This window comes from Panthera onca, chromosome E3, assembly GCF_046562875.1.
Source record: "Panthera onca isolate mPanOnc1 chromosome E3, mPanOnc1 haplotype 2, whole genome shotgun sequence".
NCBI lineage: Eukaryota > Metazoa > Chordata > Mammalia > Carnivora > Felidae > Panthera > Panthera onca.
The window spans coordinates 31,403,845-31,428,398 of NC_138354.1; the positions used below are offsets into that span (position 1 = coordinate 31,403,845).

General features: G+C 45.5%; 1 protein-coding gene across 9 annotated transcripts in view; it reads left to right on the forward strand.

Moving 5' to 3' along the window:
* The window catches only part of CPPED1 (calcineurin like phosphoesterase domain containing 1), a 101,825-nt gene extending 77,758 nt beyond the window's left edge, over positions 1-24,067 (forward strand). For 3 of the 9 annotated variants that reach the window (XM_060648541.2, XM_060648536.2, XM_060648537.2), the window contains one exon: positions 23,595-24,067. In XM_060648541.2, coding sequence (XP_060504524.1) covers positions 23,595-23,824 — 230 coding nt within the window. In that variant the 3' untranslated portion in view covers positions 23,825-24,067. Of the gene's footprint in view, positions 1-3,346; positions 3,492-4,949; positions 5,113-5,202; positions 5,567-23,594 lie in introns of those variants that run through there. The other 6 variants (XM_081791729.1, XM_060648535.3, XR_013552776.2 and 3 more) reach the window with 6 other exon arrangements.
* Positions 24,068-24,554: the final 487 nt, after the last annotated feature.

Below are 24,554 nucleotides of genomic sequence, written 5' to 3' on the forward strand. Positions count from 1 at the left end.
CCATGCCACCCCTGTACCCTGGCTGGCTCCCTTGGGATACAAGTCCAGGGAGGCTCTTAGCTGAGAATCATGGGTACCAGAAAAAGCTCACTTAAAAAATGGGGACTGTAGGTGCCTGGGTGGCTCAGTCAGTTAGGCATCTGACTTGGTTTTAGCTCAGGTCATGATCTCATGGTTGTGAGATGGAGCCCCGAGTTGGGCTCCACATTGAGTGTAGAATCTGCTTGGGGTTCTCTCTCTGTCTCTCTCTCTCTCTCTCTCTCTCTCTCTCTCTCTCTCCCTCTGCCCCTCCCTACCTCGTGCGCATATGTATTCTCTCTCAAAATAAGTAAGCAGACTTAAAAAATTGTTAAAAATGTGGGGAACGTAGGTCTTAGAAAATTGTGATGAAATAAAGATAAAGGTTGATTTGAGACATTATTTTGCAAAAAGAGACAAATCATGGCAATCCATTTTACTTTAGCTTGTGTTTGCTAAACTGTTGTTTGTTGTTGCAAACATGCACCAACTCTTGGAATGCATAAGGAATGAATCAAGTGTAGACTTGGTTTCCTTGGTCTGAATAGACTAAAATAATTGTTCGACAACATCCTGCTTTTGACAGCAGAGGGTCCTTTTTGCATGAGAGAAAAATAATTACAGGTTTAATCAGTTTTCCTAAGGGTCTGATTCTGAATCCTCAGTAATCTGATTATTGCCCTTCTCAGGAACTCCCGTGTGTACACGTGTGTGTGTTTCTTCTGCCACAGCCTTACGTGTTGATGACTTCCCCTCTCCCGATTCTGGCAGTTCCCCAAGTGTCACTTTCATTGGCTTTATGAAGTCCCCTGTCTTTAGTATGATTTGTGATTCAACACAGAGGTGCCTCTGCCCGGGTGCACAGCTTGGGCATTGTTTGTTTTGTTTTCGTAGGGGCTTGGTTCATAAACAGTCTATTCATTAGCATTTTCTTGTTATTAAGAAATTCTTTCTTGGGGCTCCTGGGCGGCTCAGTCGGTTAAGTGTCCCATTCTTGGTTTCGGCTTAGGTCATGATCTCCCTGTAATTATATAATTGTAATTTGTTCGTTCTTAAAAACTGTGAAAGCAGACATTACAAGATGTTAATATTTGTTATCTGTGGGTGGTGGTATTATAAATGTTACATTATTTTTTGTACTCATCTGAATCTTCTAAGTTTTTCCAAAAAATGAAAAAAGAATTACAAGATTCCCTGTAGTGGCATCTAGATCGGAAAGCTCAGTCTAAGGGGAAAAGGGAAGGAAGCAGAGAATTACAGTCAGTGTAGACATCTTAGAGGGGACTTCATGATGCGTTGGGCGTTTGTTTCTAATATTTAAATTCCTCTCTCCATAAACTGCATTTGAAGCTGTGTAAATACTTTGCTGCTATTATTGGATAGGGGCATGATTTCCCATGACACTGTGAGAATTGTGTCACCCCTGTTGCCTTGGATAGCCTCCATATCAGGGACATTTCTTCCCTCTTTCTTTCTTCTTTTCATTCCTAACAACCTTTACTTCATGGCTGTGTCTTCATGAAATCGCTCCATCAAACGTCTGCTTTGATGGGGACATCCATTCAGTTCAGAAGATTTTGGAGGTTGCCTACTGTATGCCAAGCTCATGTGTCATGACAAAGACTGCTTTTTGTGTGTTTGATCCATCCACCTAGAAGCATTGTGATCAAGGTTAAAAAAAAAAAGGTGTTTTAACCTTGTCAAAGTCACTGACTCTCTGGCCAAACGTACCCATTCCTTAAAGGTAAAGGCAGGTGCCTCTGGTGTAGCTTGTGGCCATCAAAGGGGACTTGGGCTATAATTGTGTGAAGATTATATAATTATAATTTTTTCATTCTTGAAAACTGTGCAAGTGGGTATTACAAGATGTTAATATTTGTTATCTGTGGGTGGTGGGAATATAAAGGTTGCATTATTTTTTGTACTCATCTGAATTTTCTCAGTTTTTCCAAAAATGAAAAGAGAATTAAAAGATTCCCTGTGGTGGTATCTAGATCGGGGTTAGCAGACTGTTTCTGTAAATGGCCAGATAGTACATATTTTAGGCTTTGTGGGCCAACAGGCAAAATTAAGATTATTACATAGATGGTTAAATAAACCTACCTATAGGCATTTAAAAGGCTAAGAAGCATTCTTGATTCCCACACCTTATAAGAAAACAGTCCCTGAGCTGTAGTTTCACAACCCCTGGTCCAGGTACGTAAGATCAGTCACCATTGACTCTTACGTTAATAAGGAGAATAGTTACAGAGCCATCAGTTTGTTTCAAAAAATTATGCCACTTAGCACTTTCCACATTTAATCTTAAATGTGAAAAGCTTAAGATCTGAGGGAGGAAAAGATTTCCTTTGTTTTTGACTGACCGTGTTTTGAGTCTTTTATTGACACACTCTGCCTCTGATGTGTGTTATCTGTTTCTCACTTCCAAATTGCCTCTGAGTTGTCATACAGACGTGGCCTGAGGTTACTGAGCCACCTTCCCCCTCCTCTGTGCCACTGAGCTGCCTTGGGTCCACGCCTCGGTCCTACTGAATGCATGATGCTTGAGAAAGCAATTTCGCGAGCCGGAGAAAGGATGTCAGGAAGGTCACTGACAAAATAGTGCTCTAATGGAGTCCCACCCTATCAAGGAACCATCCTGGGACCTGTTGGAGAACAAGTGAAGTCTATTATTTTGTAAGAGCTTCCAAAAGCCAGTTGATATAGTGTTTGAAAGTGGATTATTGGTCACCCCAAAAGGAGAGTTACTGTCCTAAAACGTATAGGGTAGTGTTAGTTCCTTTTGGCTGTTATGGGAAAGTCCCAACTCGCCATTGCAGAGAGTAAGGAAGTTTCTTATCTCATGTCAGTAGAAGGCTGGGCATGGTTCAGGCTCTCAGCCAGGCCAACTCGGGGACCAAGATCTTTCTTTGATTCTCCTTGCTGCCCCCCACCCGCCACTCCACGCAGCCTTTTCCTCCGATTGAACTTTCTCAGATGGCTGCCATAGTTCTGGACTTGACATTCAGAAGTGAGAGGGGGCTTCTGAGAAGAAGCAGAACCTTTCCCAGGACCCCGGCAGATCTCTTCCCACAGCTTCATACCCAGACCTGGGCCACAGACCCAATTCCAAGCTCATCACTTAGTGGCCGTAGGAGGACATTTACCACCACGGCCGTGACCTTGGCTCTGGGAGGAAGCCCATGACCTCCTGGAGGAGGATATTTCCCGGAACAAAATCAGGACTTTTTTCCATCAAAGAGAAAAAGGGAGGGGCATGGTATTAAAAGTGGCCAGCCGCGCCTCCTGTGGCAAGGAAGAAAGAACCCACGTTCACACCTTATTTCAGGGACAGTGCCGAAAAGCGTTGTGTTTCCAGCGTGGAGTGAACCTGTGCTGAGGATTAAACCCATCATCTCTGAAACTCACAGCGACTCCATGAGGGATCTGTTGGCATCCCTTTTTGAAAATGGAGGAAATGGACATTCAGGGAGGTAAAGTAGCTTGTCATGTGGCATTTAAGTGACAAGACATGATTCCGAATCCGTGCTCATTTCTCTGTCTCTGTCTTCCACCCTCTTGTTAGTAATAATCAGGCCTTCTTTGACGAGGAACACGGTAATTCTTTTGTAAGATTGGAAAATGCCGGAACTCTACTTCTCTGTAGGTAACACTGACAAAATGGGGAGTTTGGAATTTCTCCTCCAGGACACCTCCTAACACACAGCTTATGAGTTGCCTCAAGTTTCCTATACTCATTCACCGTCCATCTGTCCAACAGTCATTTATAGAGCAGCAGTTCTATTCTCTTCCTTCTGAGGATGGGTATCCAGTTAAATAGATTTGCCCTCTGTCCTCACAGACCAGTAGGGGATACCAAGGTGGGAAGCAAGAACCCACAGGATGCAAGTAGGGGAATGTGCAAGAATCAGGAGGAAGGAGAATCAGCTTGTTTCAGCTGGGCCAGGATGCTTTCCTCAAGGAGCTGAGCAGGCAGGGGCTTGAAGGGTAAGAGCTCACCAGGCAGATGTGGGCAGGAAGGGGGCATTCAAACCACAGGACAGAGCGTGAGCTGAGCCCAGAGCCCCACAACAGCCTGGTGCGTGTGGACGCTGGCCTTGAAACCACTGGTGAGTAGAGCAGGACTCGAGATGTTTGGTGGTGTGTAACAGGAGCGAGATCCGGACCCTCAGGTGTTAAAGAAGCACGGAAAGGTTTTATGTCAGTCCGGTTTTGCATTTTAGAAAGAACAGCCTTGCTCGGTATGTCCACGATGCACTTTTTTCTTTCCCAACCTGGATTTGTTCAGGATGCCAGTGGGACAGGCTGAAAATATGCCTTGCCAGACCCCTCAACACCTAGTGTGACTGCTTGTCTCTGTCCTGGAATCTAGCCCCTGGGGCTTCCTGGACAGCTTTTGGCTGGCCCTTCTCTCTTCTTCCTGCCTGGAATGTGGACACAGGGTCTGGAAGCCCTGCAGCCATCATGCTGTCTTGAGGACAAAGCCATAAGCTGAGAATGGCAGAGCAGAAAAACAGAAGGAACCTGCAAACACAAAACACAAACACAAAAACATATTTGGTGAAATCCTTGAGCGAAACTGTATGCACCCTGACCACCCGCCTCCTTTATTTATGTGAGATGGATAAATACATCGTAAGTCCAAACGTACCTTTTACTTCTTCAAGCCGCTGTCGTCCTGACACATCTGGGGACAGAGAGGAGGGCGGCCAGGAAGGCAGGAAGACAAGGGGAACCGGCAGTCACAGAGACCGTCCTGGGGGTGCAGGGCCGAAAGCGCTGTGAGCGGGCTCTAGCAGAAAAGCAGTGGGACACATGGCCTGTGTCCATGGAGCAGGTGACTGCATGCCCGCCCGGGGAAGCCCACGAGAGGAGGAGCAGGTGTTGGGGGCGAAAGCATTGCGTGAGTCAAGTTTGCCCTTTGCTTGCAGGGACCTTGGAAAGAGGGATCCTCGACTCGGTCCAACAACTGTCTGGGCTGGGAAATGGCTTGGAGTTGTCAGCAGCGGGGTCGGGTGGCTGAGGTCACACGGAGGCAGTGGTCGTCCCGAGGGAAGACAAGGGCGCGGCCAGTTCCCCAGGGAAGACCACCAGGTAAAGGGCTCATGGAAAAGCTCACTCTTCTGGCACATGCCGTGCCGATCTGCCTGATGGCCACCTTTCTTTCTCTGGTTATTGACCCAGAAGCTGACTTTCCTGAGGCCCCCTCCCATCTCAGTGGCTGCCGCTCCCCTCCGAGACCTCCCTGTCTCGAGTCCAGGCTGGAGCACCTTTTCCCCAGCAAGTTTCATGCTCGACACCCTGCCGAGCCTCTCCATTCCACGGCTGGCTGCCACCTCTGTCTACCTCCCCCGAGTATTTTTGGATGGATTTCCAGTTTGATACATGAACATGCCGTCAGTCAAAACAATCTTTTTAATGAGCCATTTGTCCTGACAGCTGTGTTTAAGATAGGGCATGGAAGCCGGGTAATGGAAATCTAGAAAATTGTCCATTCTGGATTGAAACCTTAATGTGTGCCCCACACTCCCATCTCACCAGCCCACCATCTTCTTTTAAAAATAAAGAGGAAATTATGAATAGCGAAAAAAGATGTAATTTGTGCAAATGGAAAAAAAGATCTTCTGATCAGATGTTTCGAGAAGGATGAGAGGAAGGTATAATTATTGAGCGCTGCCCGAGTCTGTCACATGCAGCTTCCTGCCATGCAGCCTTGGACACGGCTGTGAGTCTCTCTTGATCTTCAAAGTGGCCCTGGGGGTGGTCGCTGGTTATGCCTTCCGAGTGACAAAACAGGAGGCTCAGAGAGGTCGGTGGACAGGCTCCACTCACACAGCCTGGTGATAGCAGTCTGAGGTTCAAGCCCACATCCCCCTGGCCCCTACCCCCAGCTGCCACTGCTTTTCTTGGCAACCAAATATTAGTATTAATAAAACGCAGCCCTCCTCTTGAGAATCCCACGCCGGTTTTGAATTGCCGTGTCGTCGGGAAGGGGAAAAATTAAATGGAAAAGCTGAGCACAGCCTCCCATGTGGGTAAACGGGAGGTGAGCCTGAATTTTGGAGGTGTATCGTGAATCCTCAAGTTCACGGCGGGAGGTGGGGCTACACCACGACCCTCCTCCCTGGGCTTTGGATGTGGGGGCCGCCCGGCACCTGCAGACAGCGGGCTGCTCTCTGGCCTGGGTCGTGGTAGCTCAGGTGCCCCAAAGCCCGGGAAGGCTCATGTCCTTGCGTAAGCGTGGGCAGGTCGGGTGCAGCAGTGGAAGTGGAAACGTCATGTCACAGACGGGAACCGGGCCCCTGTGGGTGTCCGCGTGATGACCAGCGGCTCTCTCCCCAGCTGCTCTTCTGCGGGGCTCTTGGATCCACTGCCAGCCTGGTTCTGCCGAAGATGCACAGCCCTCGGTGTCCTCGGGGCCTCTTCTCTCACCTTCCTGTAGTTTGAGTGAAGAAAAGCCTGGGCAGGGAACACTGTCATTTCTGTTGATCATTACTGAAGCGAGGCAAGGAAAGTGTACTTTTGTTTTTTTTTTTTTTTTTTTTACGGGAGTACTTTTTTTCCAAAAGAAAGAAAAAACCTCTTGCGGTTATAGGGCAGAGATGAGTTGGCCTTGAGTGAAGGTCATTTCAACAACTGGCCCTTCATTCCCACTCAGTCCTCTCTGGGGAGAGGAGGCTGTGGGTCTGTCAGCCGAGCCACATGTTTCACGTCACGTGGAGCAGACATCTGGGCAAACGCCTGAGCGAACCAGATGTCGGCGAGTTACCTAGTGCCCCCAGGAGAGGGGGAGGCACGAATGGAGTCGTCACCCGCCGGCTGTGGCCGTTCACCCCCATCTGTCCGCAGGCTGGGTCCCAGCTCCTGTAGGAGACGGTGCACCGCTCACCCCGGGCAGCGCCGCTTGGCTTTGGTGCTCCGTTCGCCTGAGGGTCTGTCCCTGTGCCGGTGATCCTGCGGCACACGGGGCCGGGTGGGCTCTCCCCCGAGACCCACCACAGTGGCTGGGCGATGAGACTTCTTCCTCCCAGGAGCAGTGTGCTCCCAGGTCCTCCCGGGGCTCTCTGAGAAGCTGTGCTAACTCTCAGTTCCTCCGCGTACCTGCAGGGCCGAAGGGCGCTGAACCTGCCCGACCTCCCGCTTTAAAATACACAATGATCAGCTGACAGCCGGGATGTTTACATCTTGGAAATACAGCTTTCAGGCTTTTATGGAGGGTCAAGCTGTGTGTGCTGAGTGAAACAATTAAGAGATACAGTGTTGAGTGCATAAAAGCAAGTTGCAAACCCTTAGAGTATGTCATTTTTGTGAAATCGTGGATTTGTGTGTATATGCATTGCCATAGACCCGTATCTGGTACCTGTATTATTAATATAGACATTCACATTATCCGCACAGTACACACTAAACTCACATGGGAAGAGAAAGTTGACATTTTCCTGACCCTCCTTTTTTTTTTTTTCATGCTCGTATTTTTACAATATCTGATTGTATTTTTTAACATGCCTTGCTTTTTTTCTTCGGACTTTTTATTCGGAAATATTTTAAGGCTTATAGAAGAGTTGCAAGTGAAAGGAAAACCTGTATTCCTTTCACCCAGATTTATCTGGCATTTTACCCCAGTTGCTTTCTTTTGTTTATTATTTGTGAGAGGTATGGCAAATACGTATCTTTTTTTTCTGATGTATTTGAGGGTAAGCTGCATGCATCACGTGTGTTTGTTCGTTTATCCCGTCTGACACAAACGAAAGCCTACTGTATACGCTTTTTGCACTTCCTTCACATAATTTTTCTTGGCTGTCATCCGTATCAGCTCGTGGGGATCTTCCTGATTCTTCCTTCCAGCCGCGCTGTGTGTATGCCATAGCTTATTCAGCTGCTCTCCTAAGGCAGGGAGCACAGTAGAGATGAACAGTGGAAAGGAAGTTTAAAAACCACTGAACAGAGCAAGCTGAGGCTCTTAATAGAAAGTCGTTATTTTTATTTTATTTTTTTAAAAGTTTGTGTATTTATTTATTTTGAGAGGGAGAGAGAGAGGAGAGAGAGAGAATCCCAAGCAGGCTCCACATGATCAGCATGGAGCCCTCTGCGGGGCTCAAACCCGCACACCATGAGATTATGACCCGAGCCAGAAGCCAAGAGTCAGACGCTTAACCGAACTGGGCCACCCAGGCACCCCAGTCTTTGTTATTTTTAAAGTGGGTGGGGCTGTGGGAGAAGCGGGGTGGGGGGGTGGCGGGAGCCCTTGGGCGGCCCTACGACTCCCGGAGAGAGTACTAGAGGCGTCAGGAGGTGCAGCTGACCTCCCTGGGTTAGTGTCTGTGGAAGCAGAGCCTGAGACACGGATTCGTCAGACATATGAGGGAGGCTCCCTGGAGCAGGGAAGTGACGACACAGGACAGGGCTGACGACAAAGCTAAGCAAAGATACGTGCTCAGGATTTCAGCCTGATCCAGCCAGAGCTCCAGAGCAAGAGTCACCCCACAGAGGTGGACCCACCTTGAAGCAGGGGGCCACGACCCCCAATCCCCATGTACAGTAATCCATTTTAGGGATGTGGAAGCATTAAAAATAATATACACGATGAGACTTGTTTACAATGCCTGGCCCATAGTAGGTCTTCCAAAAAAAAAATACTATTGTGGTCATTATTCCCTCTTTTCCCCTCCCCCACTGCACCGTAACCGCTTTATTGACACAACCTACCATTAACATACCACACAGTTCACTTATTTAAAGCGTACACTTAAGCAGTTTTGAGTTCATTCACAGAGTTTTGCACTGGCCACCACAGTCAGTTTTAGAACATTTGCATGGCCCTGTAAAGAAACCCCGCATCCTTCAGCCGTCACTACCCATTCCTCTGTCCCTGCCCTACAAGTCTACTTTCTGTTGCCATACATGTGCCTGTTCTGGATGCTTCATAGAAGAGGAGTCCTATACCACATGGTCTGGGGGCCGGCCTTTTGCACTCTCGTGTCATTCGGTCATTGGCTGTGCCCCCAGCCAGGCCTTTGGTTTATTCCTTCAGGGCTCAGGGGAAGGGCAGCTGTGAGCCATTCTCGGCCAGCCTTCCCTGCAGCCGAAGGATGGATGCACCAGCCCGTGAAGGGGCCTGGCAGGGACACCAACAACATCCACCAGAGTAAGTCGTGTGAAAGGGCTCTGTTAAGAGTAAGATGACAGGGATTATCCAGGGTGTTAGAGGAACAGGGAGGAGAGCAGTTACTCAGAATTTCTGGATAAATGGAAACACAGTGTTGTTCTGGGCAGCCTCCCTTTTAATCTTTGAAAGGCTCTGCCTTATCACCAAGGAGTGCAGTCTCAGTGACCAGACTCTCACACCCTTTGTGGAAATTTAAGTTGGTTTCTTTCCTTAAGAAGAATTTGACAGTAATATCAAAAGTCTAAAACTACGGGAACATGGAAGACTAAATTTTCCCCCTGAGATCAGGAACAAGGAAAAGCTGCCTGTTTTCACCATTCCTATGTGACACCATATTGGAGATTCTGGTCATAATGAAAAGCAAGAAAAAGCATAACAATCAGAAAAGAAGAAATAAAACTATCCATATTTGCAGATGACATCATTGTTTACTTAGAAAATCCCAGGACTTTACAAAACAATTACTAAAACTAACAAATGAATTTAGCAGGGTCTCAGGATATTAGGTTAATAGAAATACAAATCAATTGTATTTTTATATATCAGCAACAAACCCTTGTCACATGAAATTGTAAAAATCATTCAATTTGCCATAGTACCAAAAAAACATAAAATATTCAGGAATAACAAATGGCTTGTAAGACTTAAGCCCTAAAAACAACATTGCTGAGATTAATTAAAGAAGATGTAAGTCAATGGAAAGATAGACCATGTTCATGGATTGGAAGACTGTTGCTAATGTGGCATTTTTCCCAAATTGATTTGTAGATTCAACATACCAATCAAACTTCCTGTAGTTTTATTTTGGATAGAAATTGCAGGCTGATTCTAAAATTTCTGTGGAAGTGCAAGTTACCTATAATAGCAAAATGGTTTTGAAAGAAAAGAGCAAAGTTGAAAGACCTACCCTACCTGATTTCAAGACTACCTGTAAACCTACAGTGATCAAAACTGGCATTTGGTATAAGAAAAACAGATGAGTGGAACAGAAAAGTAAGTTTAGAAATAAACCCAAACATACACGGTTAATCCGTTTTCATCAAATGTTGAGGCAATTCTGGAAATAACCCTAGGGTCCATCAGAAGTTTTGAATGGGTAAACAAATTATGGGATATCCATACAATGAAATAGTACCTAGCAATAAAAAGGATGAACTCTCGGTGTGTGTGTGTGTGTGTATGTATATGTGTGTGTGTATATATATATATGTGTGTGAGTATGTGTGTGTGTGTGTGTATACATATACATATATATTTATATACATGACTAACTCTTGGTATATATATTGGATGTGTGTGTGTGTGTGTGTATATATGTGTGTGTGTATGTGTGTATATGTGTATATATATATCCAATAATGTGGATGAATCTTTCAAAATCATGCTGCATGAGAGAAGCCAGACCAAAAATGTGTGCATACTATGTGATTCCATTATATAAAATCCATATTAATCTATAGAAACAGCAGGTCACACATGGCCTGGGGCAGGACGTTGGGAGGGAGTGATTCCAGAGGAGCACGAGGAAACTTTTGGGAATGATGGGTGTGTTCGTGATCTTGATCTTGGTGATGGTTTCTAGGTGTTTACGTGTGTTCAAATTGATCGAATATGTGAAGTTTATGGTTCTTCAATTATATTTGAAGCTGAACCAAAAAAGTAGAGCTATGCTTAGACCCAGCAGTTCACCTTCCTTGTAAAATTTGAGAACTATTGATCCTAGAGCTACTTTTTAAAACTTTTTGTCTGTTTGTGTATGTGATGTGGTTATTTTTGCTCTGCAAAAAGTCCTTGTATGATATTAATAATTCAGTGCTTCTATTACTGAACTATTCAGTCATTTAAGTAATTGATATAATAATGGCATTCAATTGTCAGGAGCCTACTGTGTGCAAGGCACAAAATAGCTGTTTCTCACAGCAGCAGCTTTGCAGGGTAGCTCTTATTATCTCCATCTTTCAGATGATGAAACGAAAGCCATTCAGTTAAAAAGCGCCAACACTGGGATTGGATTTCCACCTCTGTCCCCCTCCAGAACTGCTCTGTTCAGTGTCATACCCGCACGTGGCTGGTCCAGATTGAGGTGGGCTCTAAGCGTAAAACACACTCTGGATTTTCAAGACTTGGTATGAAAGTAATGTAAAATTGGTAACATTTTATATATCGATTCTATGTTGAATAACATTTTAAATATTGGGTTAAATACGTAACTAAAATTAATTTCACCTGTCACTGTTTACTTTTTAAAATGCAGCTACTAGAAAATTTAAAATTACACAAGAGGCTCACATTATGCTTCCTTTAAGCAGGGCCACTTTAGAGCTATTTCCACCCCACACTGTCTGTATAAAGGACACCTGGAAAGTTAATTCAGCAGCATATACTTATATTTTTTGAGTGTGAGCTATATGCTGGTTAAATTCTGTCATTTCTCTTACTGGTACATGCACTTACTGTATCAGCCCATTAGCTATTTAAGTTCAAGCAAAACTTGTCAACACACAGTCTTTTTAATGTTTCAGGTCTGAGTTACTGTTTTAGATGGAAGGATGCAGACACTCTTAGTTTCAAGTAAACATAGAAGTCTCTTTCTGACCATTAGGATAGATGCTCATGTTTATTGAATAATTGAGTAATTGCTAATAGAATAACTTTTATGTTCGTTAAAGCAGTGTTCTCTGCAGGGCAAATACATCGTCTCCCCTGGCCAGAATGGCGTTCTTAGTTTTATAAACTATAAATTACTGTTTTCTTGATTTGTGAGAAGTACAGAAAGAAACTTCTAATTTTTGGAGAATTTTGAGAAACCATGGCTGATCACCCAAATTTATTTGTTTTTCAAGATGGTAAGCTTTTTTCTCCAATCGACCCTCCTCTCGTTTTTGTTAATAAAGCTTTATTGGATCACAGCCATGCCCATGTGTTTACATAACTATGAATGGCGGCTGCTTCCCTGCGATGAAGTAAGGGCAGAGCTGAGTAGTGGTTACACAGAGACCGCATGGCCCTAAAATACTATGTGACCCTTTACAGAAAATGTTGGCGGACCCCAGGTCACTTAAGTACAGGCGATCCCCAGAGGACGTTCCATGGAAATGTCTTTAAGATCCCACTTCGGTCAATGGGAGTTTGGGGATTGGAAGGCTTGAATTCACACAAGGCCGAAACTGGGAGTGACGGGGTGCTTTGATGCTCCCCACGTGGAGGAGGAGGATGCAGACGTGAGTCTGCACCTCCCGTCTCCATTTCGGCCAGCCCTCAGTGCAGCCCCCTCGCCTCCAGCTGAGCTGGGATCTGACCTGGAATCCTGGTGCCACCATGCACTCCCCTGGAGGACGTGCGTGAGAATTTCCCCCATGGGGGCGCCTGCATGGCTCAGTCAGTTAAGCATCCAACTCTTGATTTCGGCTCAGGTCATGATCTTGCAGTTAATGAGATCAAGCCCCGAGTCGGGCTCTGTGCTGACAGCGTGGAGCCTGCTTGGGATTCTCTCTCTCCCTCTGTCTGCCCCTCCCCCGCCTTTTCTCTCTCTTTCAAAATAAAGAAGCTTGAAATAAAAAGAATTTCTTCTATATCGCACAACTGGGGAGCGTTCAAAGGCATAGCGAGGGAATCCTGCCTCTGCCTTCCCAGCACCCCAACTCCTGTCCTTCCCTCGTGTGCCCCGTCTCTCACAGGCTTTTAGTTTCCCTCCACTTGGACCAGACTCCTGGGTTCTGACCCCAGCCCTGCCGGGGACGTGCTGAGTTAGGCAAACTGTGAAATGTGTCTACATCTGTCCTCTCATCTGCCAAACTGGGATACTAGCCATGCCGTCTTTGTAGGGAAATTGTGGGGATTACGCCTTCTGAGAACACATAAAGTGCTCTTCAGAACAGTGTCTGATAGCGAGCGCTCCATAAACACCACTTATTATCACTGTCATTACCACCATAATGATTATCCTCCCTCAAGTCCCAGGACAGATGTGAACAAAGAACCGGCAGAAGTGGAGGGTGTGTTTAGGTCAAAGCCACCTCCTCCAGGAAGCCCTCTCACTGGGCCTGCCGTGTCATGATCCTTGGCACTTTGTACCTCAAAGGTGATGGACAGAACATCTTCTGAGTCAGCCTGACCCTTGTGTGGGGTCACACAAATCCTAGCTCTGTGACCCCAGGCAAGTCCCTTAACCTCTCTGTGTGTCATTTTTCTCACCTGCAAAAGGGAGCAAGTGTCTTCATGGGGGTCCTTGTGAAGCTTAACTGAAACGATACATAATAAGCATAGTTCTCGGCTCAGGGTGGGTGTTCAGTAAATAAAACACTGCAAACCGTGCACTTATCACTTGCTGCCTTTTATTATGGATAGCTGTTTATATTACTATCCAGCTGTAGGCCTTGAGCGTTCAGTTGCTAGGAATGGTCATTCTGGGTGCCTCACTACCCTCCCACCAAGGGGGAGCTCCACAAGTGTTTATTGCCCCGAGCTGGCAGAAGAAACAGCCTCCAGCTTCACCCAGAGATTGTGGAGCTGGTCTTTCCCCTCCTGCACATTCCCTCGCCGGCCTGGGCCACGGGCTCTCGGGCATTTGGGGAGATGCGTGCCAGTGAAATGTAGGGAAAGTGATTCTAGAGGAACCTAGAATTCCCAAATTGGCAACTCAAAACCCTGACCCAGTAGTGGACCGTACCCTGATTTCAGATTCGTGGCTGCACCTCCCAGCCCTGCTGAAGAAACATATTTCTGCCCCTTTGCCACGTGGGCCACCCCAGGCCGCCAATTGCTGGCAGGAATCACTGTCTCAAGGCCTGCCTCTCAGCTACAGGGATTATTTGCACCTGTTTTCTGTATGGTCCTACTGATTCTTTCTTTCTTTCTTTCTTTCTTTCTTTCTTTCTTTCTTTCTTTCTTTCTTCTTTTTCTTCATTCCTTTTCTTTCTTTCTCTGTCCTTTTCTTTCTTTTTCCTTCTTTCTTTCTTTCTTTCTTTCTTCCTTTCTTTCTTCTTTTTCTTCCTTCCTTCCTTTTCTTTCTCTGTCCTTTCTTTTCTTTCTTTCTTTCTTTCTTTCTTCTTTTTCTTCCTTCCTTCCTTTTCTTTGCCTTCATTCCTTTTCTTTCTTTCTTTCTTTCTTTCTTTCTTTCTCTATCTTTTCTTTTCTCTTTCTTTCTTTCTTTCTCTTCCTTCCTTTTCTTTTTCTTTTCCTTTTCTTCCTTTCCTTTCTTTTCTTCCTTCTTTCCTTCATTCTTTCTTTTCGTTCCTTCCTTCCTTCCAGCGCATTTTTTTCCTTACCACTGAGGCAGGAAAAATGGGAATTGTGACTAATGACTTACAACACAATTTTCACTATTCCAGCCGGCGATGTGAAGGATGCATAACATTTTCAGAAAAGTGTATCTACTCAGGATAAAAGCAAAAGCCGTCCAATTTAAATCTGTTCACTCTTTCCAGGCTTAAGTAACACTAAGGCATTCAGGAAGCCAGTTCTTAATACTAGAATTGTACTGGGGAGCCTCCTGATTTCCTGACTGATTTGAGGCACACTTCCAGTATTCGAATATTAAATTACATGGAGATTGCATTCCCTTCCCAATTGATTTGACATGAATTTGAATCAAGACAGCTTAAAAATAGCTTTTATACCATCTCTGCGACTTGATACCATGGAGAAATAAGCGTGAAGCGAATGCCACAGAAGTGGTCCTCCCCTGATGCACAGGGGCTGCCTTTTGCTTGGGAATTCCTCTGGTGGTAATTTAAGAAGATGCTTGTCATCCCCTTACAGCAGTTCATAATTCAAAAACAATCCATACGTAACAGTCAATTAAGGAACTGTAGAAGCATGTCGGCCACAAATGACTAATGAATAGCCGGGATGGAAACTCTGCCCAACTCCTGAAAACACCACTAGAATCAATCCCCCGTCAAGGAAACTGTGATTTATTAATGCATCCCCTACCTCCGTTGAGTTGTGAATCAATGCTTCCCCATCAAAGGCTAATAGAAAAGCAGAAATGGGTCCTCATGGCCTGTCGGCATGAGAGGGGATTGTAACTCGGACAGGAGACCACGTGGCAGAGCCAGCACGTGGTGTCTGTGTCCTCTGCCAGCCGCCAACCCCGCCCGAGATGGAGCCCCGAAGGTTCAGGAGTATCTACTGTGGTACCTGTTTCCATGCTCTCCTTTAAGCCTCCCTGCCACCCATGAGTCCTCTTCATTATTCGTCTCACAAGCCAGGGAACGGAGGCTCTCAAGGGTCAGTAATACCCTGCCCGAGGTCCCCAAAGAACAGAACCAGGCTTCCGACTCGATCTCAGCTCAGGTCGTGATCTCACAGGTTTGTGAGTTTGAGCCCCGCTGACAGCGTGGAGCCTGCTTGGGATTCTCTCTCTCTCTTCCTCTGTCTCTGCCCCTCCCATGCTCACTCTCTCTCTCACTCAAATAAACAAAAAGAAAAAGAACAGAAACAGAGTCTGCAAGGTCAGTTCAGAACTTAGGCTCTGACATCCATTTCCCAGCTGTGTAACTTTGCCTCTTTGTTCCTTGTCCTGGCCTTGGGTTTTTCCTCTGAAAAACGGTGATTCGAGCCTCCGTTGGGACGATTCAGCGAGATGATGGATGGAAGGGCCCTAGCGTCCTGTGGCTGTCCTTGCTTCTGAGCCACTCTCATCCTGCCTCAATACTGCCCTGACTTGAGGCAGGACTGGGAGAACATGATCTGGGTTCAAAACTGCTGAACTTGCCAGGAGGTGGGAAATAGAAGCTCCATCTGTCGGCCACCAGGCTGCTTCTGGTTCTGGTTCCAGCCCAAGAAGAGGGTCTCTCACGCGCCTTTGGGCCAGCCAGGAATGTCCCAGAGCCTTACACTCTGCACCAGAACCCAGCAGGAAGGACAGTTAGGCCTACCCTCCTCCTTTTTGATGCAGACTTTAGCCTTCTGCTTGACCGTCCCTTTGTGCCCTTATTCCGTGGCCATTTCTCACAGCTTCTTATTCAGGCCTCCAAGATGTGAAGTTTCTAACTGCAGTGGTGGGGGTGGAGACAATCTCTTGCCAGAGGGGAGAACATCCTGAACACGATGGCCCTGCTCACCGACAGACTCCCCCATCGTTATCGCTAGCTCTCTTAGGCATCCTTGCTAATGCCAGAATCATCATTCAGTCACATTGGCTGTGACTTGGGACATTAGCAATAAATGGTGAGCCTTAAGGGGCTTGCAGCAGGACGATGGATAGCACACTCACTGCAGCTCCCCCCCCCCCCCCCCAGCCCAGCTGTCCTCAGAGATCCGCTCTGAAAGTCCCTCCGGTCACTCGAACGGTCCCCATTAATGCTCTTGTCTCTGTGGGCGCCGATAAATATGGCGTGAAACTTGATCATCGGTGAGTCTTTACAGCTAATTATGGCCAATGCGAGCCACTCTTAAAATTGCCAAACATGCCTTCCAGAATATTACAGTTTGCAGCTAGGAATTAGGCAGAAAGAGCCAAATTCCATGCACACAATCTAGTACACAACCAAATAAGAACGACACTGAGTGGTTTCTGTCTGGCCATTAGGAACTCCCTGAGGTGGGTCCGATGGCCCAGGCCCCACAGCTTTGAAAGGCCAGGAAGGCGAGGAAGAGGTTCACGTCCACGGTCCTTGTCCACGGTCCTCCAGTCTGTGTGGCCAGGACTGTCCAAACCTCCGTTTGTGGCGAGGACCCTTTGGGCGCCCAACCCAGGGTCTCACCCACAGCTTCTGACCCACAAGCTCAGGCCCTGGCGTGGTGGCCCCTCCACCCTTCCCTACTGTCACCCTTCCCCCCCGGGGCACCTGGCATGCCACCACCACGCTGTTCAGGTCACCTGGACGTGTGTGTTCATGATCACTGGTAAAGTTGTACCACAGAAATAAAGAGTAGAAGGTGATGCCCCCTCACTAATCCCAGCACGCCCCCCCCGCCCGCACCGTCTCCATGAAATCACCCGTGGGAGCAGTGGGAACATAGCCCCATTGGGTTGGGGGATACAGACCAGTGCGCACAAACCCTCCTACGCATGTGCTCTCTTCGACAAAACCAGGATCACACGATGCTTTTTTTTTAACATCTTGCTGTTCCTACTTAACCTATTTGGTGACTGTCAATGCCGGCACATGTAAATCTACCTCTTGTGTAAAATACACCCGTCATCCATACCGTCTCCTGTAAATGAGCATCACAAACACTGCACTATGTATTTATGCCTCCAGACGCAACACATCTGCATCTGTGGGCTCTTCTCCGGGCATTTCAATGGAATTGCTGGTGTTGGGTCAAGGGGAACACATCAGGGAACGTGAGAAGATAGCACCTCTCTGAGATGGGTTGTATCTGTTTGCATCCTGATAACAGTAAATGGAACTCGCTGATCCTCGCCACCCTCAGCTGTTCTAAACAGAAGAACCTGGGTCCCCTTCCTTCCCATCCCGAGGCGTGGACCTCAGCGGGCAGACGGCCGCACCTGCCCACAGGTGGGTCTCCGTTCCTACTGTGAGCACACGGCGGCTCTTGTCACAGGGCTCTGTGCAGACTCTCCCAGAATCCTCTTAAGCAGAAGGAGCTGCTGTCAACATTTTTGAACGTGTTTCCTTCAGCCCTTTCGAATCCTTGTTAAGTGCGAACGGTTCCATCACCACGAGGATCCCTCTTATAGCCAAACCCACTCCCAACCCCTACAACCCCTGTGCCTCACTCCTAGCAGCCGTGTCTACACTTCCATCATTTCAAGAATGCTGTGTCAATGGAATCACACAGGATGGAAGCTTTTGAGTTTGGCTTTTCAAAGTCAGCATAATTGCCTCGCTATCTGTTGTAGTTGTTGTGTGTATCAGTCGATCATTCCTTTTTTTTTTTTTTTTTTTTTTTTTAATTGCTGAGTGGTATTCCGTGATGTAGTTGTGCCACAGTTTAACCGTATACCCACTGAAGGACATTTAGGTTGTTCCCCGTTTCCGGCTATTACAAATAAAGCTGTAGAACACATCTGTGTACACATATTTGAACCTAAGTTTTCACTTCTCTGGGATAAATATCCCAAAGAGTTCTGTTGCTGGGTCATAACAGTAAATGCACATTTAGTTTTGTAAGAAACTGCCAGAGTGTTTCCCAGAGTTGCTGTGTCACTTTACATTCCCACCATCGCTGTGGGAGTGATCCAGTGTCTCTGCACCAGAGCCAGCATTTGGTGTTTGTAACATTTTAAAATTTCATGTTTGTTTTTTTTCGTTTGTTGTAGTTATTGTGATTTTTTCCCCCCACCTCTTTGCCGATTGAAAGTCACATATTCCATTTTTTTTTTCTTTTGGAAATTATCCGTATTTTTTTAATGAATTTAAATTTATTTAAATTTTATAGAGAGCATGCAAGTGGGGGAGAGGGGCAGAGAGAGAGAGAGAGAGAGAGAGAGAGAGAGAGAGAGAGAGAGAGATCTTAAGCAGGCTCCATGCATGGCTCGATCCCACAACCCTGGGATCATGACCCGAGCTGAAATCAAGAGTCAGGCTTTCAACCAACTGAGCCACCCAGGCTCCCCTTAAATAACTTTAAAATTTTAGAACACCTTCAAATCTGCATAAAAATTACAAAGATAATACAGAGACTTCCCACATGCCCTGTACCTCGATTCCCCCGTTATTTATGTCTTATACCAGTAGCACATTTGCTACAATTAATGAGCTGATATCGATAACACTTTTATTAATGAAGTCCATAATCAGGTTCCCTTACTTTTTACCTAATGCCCATTTTCTGCTCCAGGATCCCATCTAGCATAGCACACCTCGCTTCTGTATCACACCTCCTTAGTCTCCTCTTGGCTGTGACCGTTTTTGACGACCTTGACAGTTTTGAGAAGTACTGGTCAGGTATTTTATAGAATGTCCCTCTCTTGGGATGGGTCTGATGGTTTTCTCAGGCTGGAGCCCTGGGTTTGGGGAAGATCACACGAATGTAAAGTGCCGTTCTCATCACCGTCGTCAAGGTACATCGTGGCGTGCGTGCAGTCAACCTGACTCTGTCATCCCTGCTGATGTTCGGTCAGTGTCTCCACCATAAAGTTACTCTTGGACTGAAGTCCCTATGCACAGTCCGCACCTACGGGTGGGGAGTTATGCTCCCCCTGCTTGAGGGCAGAATATCTAAGTAAATTATTTGTTATTCTCTATGGGAGATTCGTCCCTTTTTCCCACATTTACATGTTTATTTATATTAACACAGACTCATGGATTTCTATTTCTTATACTTTGGGTTATAATTCAGCACTAGCTGTTGCTCAAATTGTTAAGCTTTGGCTATGGGGAGCTCTTTCAGTTGACCCCTCTGTCCCTTCTGACACCCCCTCCCCTGCCCCATTATTGTGAGCTTTTGAGAACTTCAGCACTTCCTTACTTTCTGGCCTGACAAGCTGCTCCAGGCTCATTTTGTGTATTTCCTGCCCGAGCCCTATGTCAGTCACTTCTCCGAGGATCTGCATCTCCTTTTACTGGAGAATGGTGTTAGAAACCAAGATCTGGACACTAGGTGTGCTCATTGCTAGTGTGCACCCTTGTTTCTAGGCTGGGAAGGACGTATCCTGTTTACTAACCTGTGTCTGTACACCTCTATAAACGTTTCTGGGTGTCCTCATCTGTTTTTAGCATCTGATATTAAGGTAAACATGAATTCCTGTTGATGTCTCCACCTCCAATCCACTACGCCATGGTTCATTCTAGCTTCCTCCTCATCCCACACATTTTATTTTTTGCATTTTTTATTGAGGTATTATATAATTCACATACCATAAAATTTCCCCTTTTAAAGTACAAATTCAGTGGGTTTTTTAATATTCATTTATTTTTGAAAGAGAGAGAGAGAGCATGAACGAGGGCAGGGGGAAGGGGCATGGGGAGGGTGCAGAGAGAAAGGGAGACACAGAATCTGAAGCAGGCTCCAGGCTCTGGGCTTCAGTACAGAGCCTGACATGGGGCTTGCAACTCACGAACTGTGAGATCATGACCTGAGTTGGAGTTAGACACTTAACCGACTGAGACACCCAGACACTCCTAAATTCATTGGTTTTAATAGTGCAGCCATCATCACTGATTCCAGACCGTTTTTAGACAGTTTTTACCATTCCACAAAGAAATGCTGTGCCTGTTAGTGGTCACTCTCCCTTCCTCTTTCCCTCTTCCCCCAGCCCCTGACATACAAGAATCTTCTTTCACTTCATTGCTTTTTACAGCTGAATAATCTTCCATTGTATGGATGTGCCACATTTTGTTTATCCACTCATCGATTAATGGACATGTAGGCTCCTTTTTAGGCTACTGTGAGTAATGTTGTGAACATTCACACACGTTCGTACATGGCTGTGTGTTTTCATTTCTCTTGAGTACATACCTAGGAGTGGAATTGCTGGTCCACGTGATAGCTCCATGTTTAACATTATAAGGAGGTGCCAAAGTGTTTTTTAGAATGGCTGTACCATTTTACATTTCCACCAGCACTATATGAGGGTTCTAATGTCTCCAAATCCCTGTGAACACTTGTTATTTTCCATGTTTGTTTATAGCCATCCTAGTAGATGTGAAGGGGTATCTCATTATGTTGTTTTTTTTTTTTTAGTTTATTTATTTTTGACACAGAAGGAACACATGTGAGTGGAGGAGGGGCAGAGAGAGGGGCTGACAGAGAACCCCAAGCAGGCTCTGCACTGTCCATACAGAGCTCGATGCAGGACTCAATCTCACAAACTGTGAGATCATGACCTGAGCTAAAGTCAGACCCTTAACCAACTGAGCCACCCAGGCGCCCCTCATTATGGTTTTGATTTGCATTTCTCTAATGATCAGTGACATTGAACATCTTTTCATAGTTTTCATATTCTTCTCTTCATATTTTCTGGATATTAGATCTTTATCAGATATATGATTTGCAAATATTTTCTCTCATTCCACGGGTTATCTTTTCACGTTGTTGATAATGTTCTTTGAAGCACAAAACCTTAAAGTTTTGAAAGGTACACTTTGTCTATTTTTAGTTTGGTTGCTTGTGCCCATTTTTAAGAAGCATGTTAATTATGCATTTTTCCTAGCAAATACAAAGTTACTTATTATTTTCGCATTCCTTCCAAACATGACAATAACTTTCATGCACTTTAATTATCCATTGAACTTCCCATCCTGACATTCATGAGTTTTAGTTTCATTTTCACATTAAAAAATAGTTTTTTCAAGGGAAATCAGTAGTTAATTAAATTTACCAAAATATATTTATTAGTGTTTGCTCATCACTATTTTTTAATTTCATCCCTTCCTTGCTGAAACAGATTTCCTAATAATTCTTTCAGTGAAGGTTTGGAAGTGGTAAACTCTTTATATGCCTCAGCATGTATTTATTTTGCCCTTCAATCTGAATGATGGTTTAGCTGGATATAAAATTTGAGGTTCATAGTTGCTTGCCCTCAGCATTGGAAGGTATCACTCTTTGATTCTGTTATTGCTAGGGGTGTCTGCTGTCTGTCATTCCTTTGTAAGTTATTCTTACTATCATTTCCTCCTTTCTCCTGTTCCAGCTCCTCTTAAGCGTCCATTGATACCTCTTAATCCATTCTGTGGGTTCTTTGAACTGCGTGTTCTTATTGCTTGTGTATGGGTCTCTGTGTTGTCTTTGGTTCACTGCCTGCATTCTGCCTATTAATTCACTGATTTCCTCTCTAAACAGTTTCCCGTCTAGAATTTATCCCATTTATTGAGAGTTGTCTTTGTTTTATATTTTAATGGCTTGTCTTTTATCTCTGAGCTTTTGTTACCAATTATTCTCATTTCTTTCATGCCTGTTTTCTTTCCTAACATGTTGTTTTTCGTAGATATTAGTCCTTTATCAAGGACCTTTTGATGCCTTAAACATACTCATTTTAAGTATTTGTCAGGCAGTTTTATATCATTCATTTCATCTGGAGTGAATTCATATTCCTGATTGAGGAGTCTGTAGACTGTCTTACTTAGCATGAGATTTCTTCACAGGTGGTGGGATTTTCTTCCAGGTTCAATTTGAGTAAGTCGTAATTTTTTTTTCTTTGGTTTTTCCTTCACTTTCTCTCTTGAATAGCTTCCTCCTGCCTGGTGGTTTGGGCTTCTCCACTCCAGCCCCATTTGGAACCAGGTCTTACAGTAGAGCTGGAAGGCCCTTGCCCACGGTAACACTGAGAAAACATGTCTCATTTCCTAGACTTGAGCCTATGTCTGTCCTTCCTTCCTAGACCCATAGATCGCTACAAGCCCCAGCCCAGTGGTGTGCTCGAGACAGCTCCTCCTATCCAGCTCACGAAAACCAGTGATTAAATTTTAAGGAATTCTGTGAGCTCATTGTCAAACAACAATTACTAAAAATTAAATTCTCCGAACTCACCAGTGAATAAATTCTATTGAAAAGCAAAGGTAGTAAATACTCAAAACTGACTCTTTTCTAATTACCTTGCTACCTATTGCTATTACAATGCTGCCAGGTTGCTCACGGCTTTTGTATCTGTGTGGCAAGAGGCGCCACAGAGTGATGTGCTCACCGCATGTTTTCCCACGTCTGGGTCAGTGACATCACGCGGGTGATTTGATAGCAGCCATGACGAGAGCATTCACCCACAGAAATGAGTGAGCATTACAGATCGGTTCTCTTATTTTCTGGAGTACTTGTTAAAGACACCTGTACACCACTGCCCGGGCCCCAGACAGCGACGGTTTTCTGCATCCTCCTTCCATAGACAGAGGTCCCCAGGCCACCCCTTCTCCAAACAGGGGCCGGGCTTTATTTGCTCATCTCACAGAAACTGCTTTCAGTCTCTGTTACCCTACAGGAGCTTCATTCCCAGCAATACTGCAACCCCGCTCATTACTCTGCGTTTCTGTCTAGTTTCTCATCCACAGAGCTCTTTATTTCGGCGCTGAGGCGACTTCTGTCCTTTGGTCTTTTTTTTTTTTTTTCTATCTTACCCACCATGACTCTTGAGTGTGGGGAGGAGAAGGTACATTAAATGCTGAGCATGCTCTACTCTCTTGATTAGAACCCCATAAACATGATTTTTTGTAGACATTTAACTTGTCTCCTGTGGCTGTCGATAACAGGCCTCAGAATATTTCCTTCCACTTCCTGTATCTCTCCCAAAGTCATTCACTTTATCTTCCTTTTCTCCCTTTGTTCCCTGGCACTTTCTTGCGCCGGTTATAACAAACGTGTTAATATGTTATATCGATGAATTATTCCCTGAAAGGATTGTGGATGTCACGAGGCTGCCTTCTCATTTCTTAGGCATTGAGTCAATATTACACACTTAATTTAATAACATACCGTGTTGTTCCCAGAAGAAAACAGGGGAGCCCCCCAAGTTCCCTACATGGAAATCCTTGGCCCCCTAATGTCTTGTTCCCTCCCCCCGCAGGTGTCACAGCTGTGTTCTCAGGCCACTACCATAGGAATGCCGGGGGCACCTACCAGAACCTGGACATGGTGGTGTCATCTGCCATCGGATGCCAGCTGGGCCAGGACACCCACGGGCTCCGAGTCGTCGTGGTCACTGCCGAGAAAATCGTTCACCGCTACTACAGCTTGGATGAGCTGAGTGAGAAGGGGATAGAAGATGACCTCATGGGCCTGATGAAGGAAAAGTGATGGTGGCTGGCGATCTCGTGTTTCACTTCCCCTGGTTTTTTACTTTACCAGAAGCAGCAGGTACGCACCGTCCCTTGTTGAAACGTAAAAGTACTCCAAGCCGATGTGTGGATTTTTGTCCTTTTGCATAAATCAGAGAGCTGGGTCCTCTCCTCCTATCCTAAATTGTATTCAAAGTAGAGCTTCCCTCCCTTTAAAAAAGAGAGGAGTTGGGGGAACTGGAAAATAAAAGAATAAATGATTCTAGCGTCTCTCTGCTTGGATGCTTGAATAAATTCTCCGAGTGCTGTGTCCCTCAGCTCTGCTTGTGAATTAGTGCTTGTGAATTAGCATGTGATAAATGTCTACCTGTCGACCTCCATCCTACCTTGATAGCCAAGTGTGGTCTTTGAAAATTCTGTGATCAGGTCGCATCCGATCGTACTAAATTGTGGTCACAACTCCCAAAGTGCTAGGCAAAACACGGGTCATCTCCTTTCCTTCCTAACAAAGCACATGACTGTAACCCATTAGAGCTACGCAGGCTTGCTTTTACAAGGAGCTGGGTAGACCACATCTGCTACTAAATTTTGAGACTCCTGGCATTGTTGACAATGCGGTCGGTACAAGTCAAAGTTGAACTTGCCTTCTGGGTAACAAGAAAATCCTGCTTGGCACGTGAACGGGCCATCTGTAGAAACCTCATCACAGAGACTAGAACTGAAGCCCCACACCCTGGCTTCGTTCACAT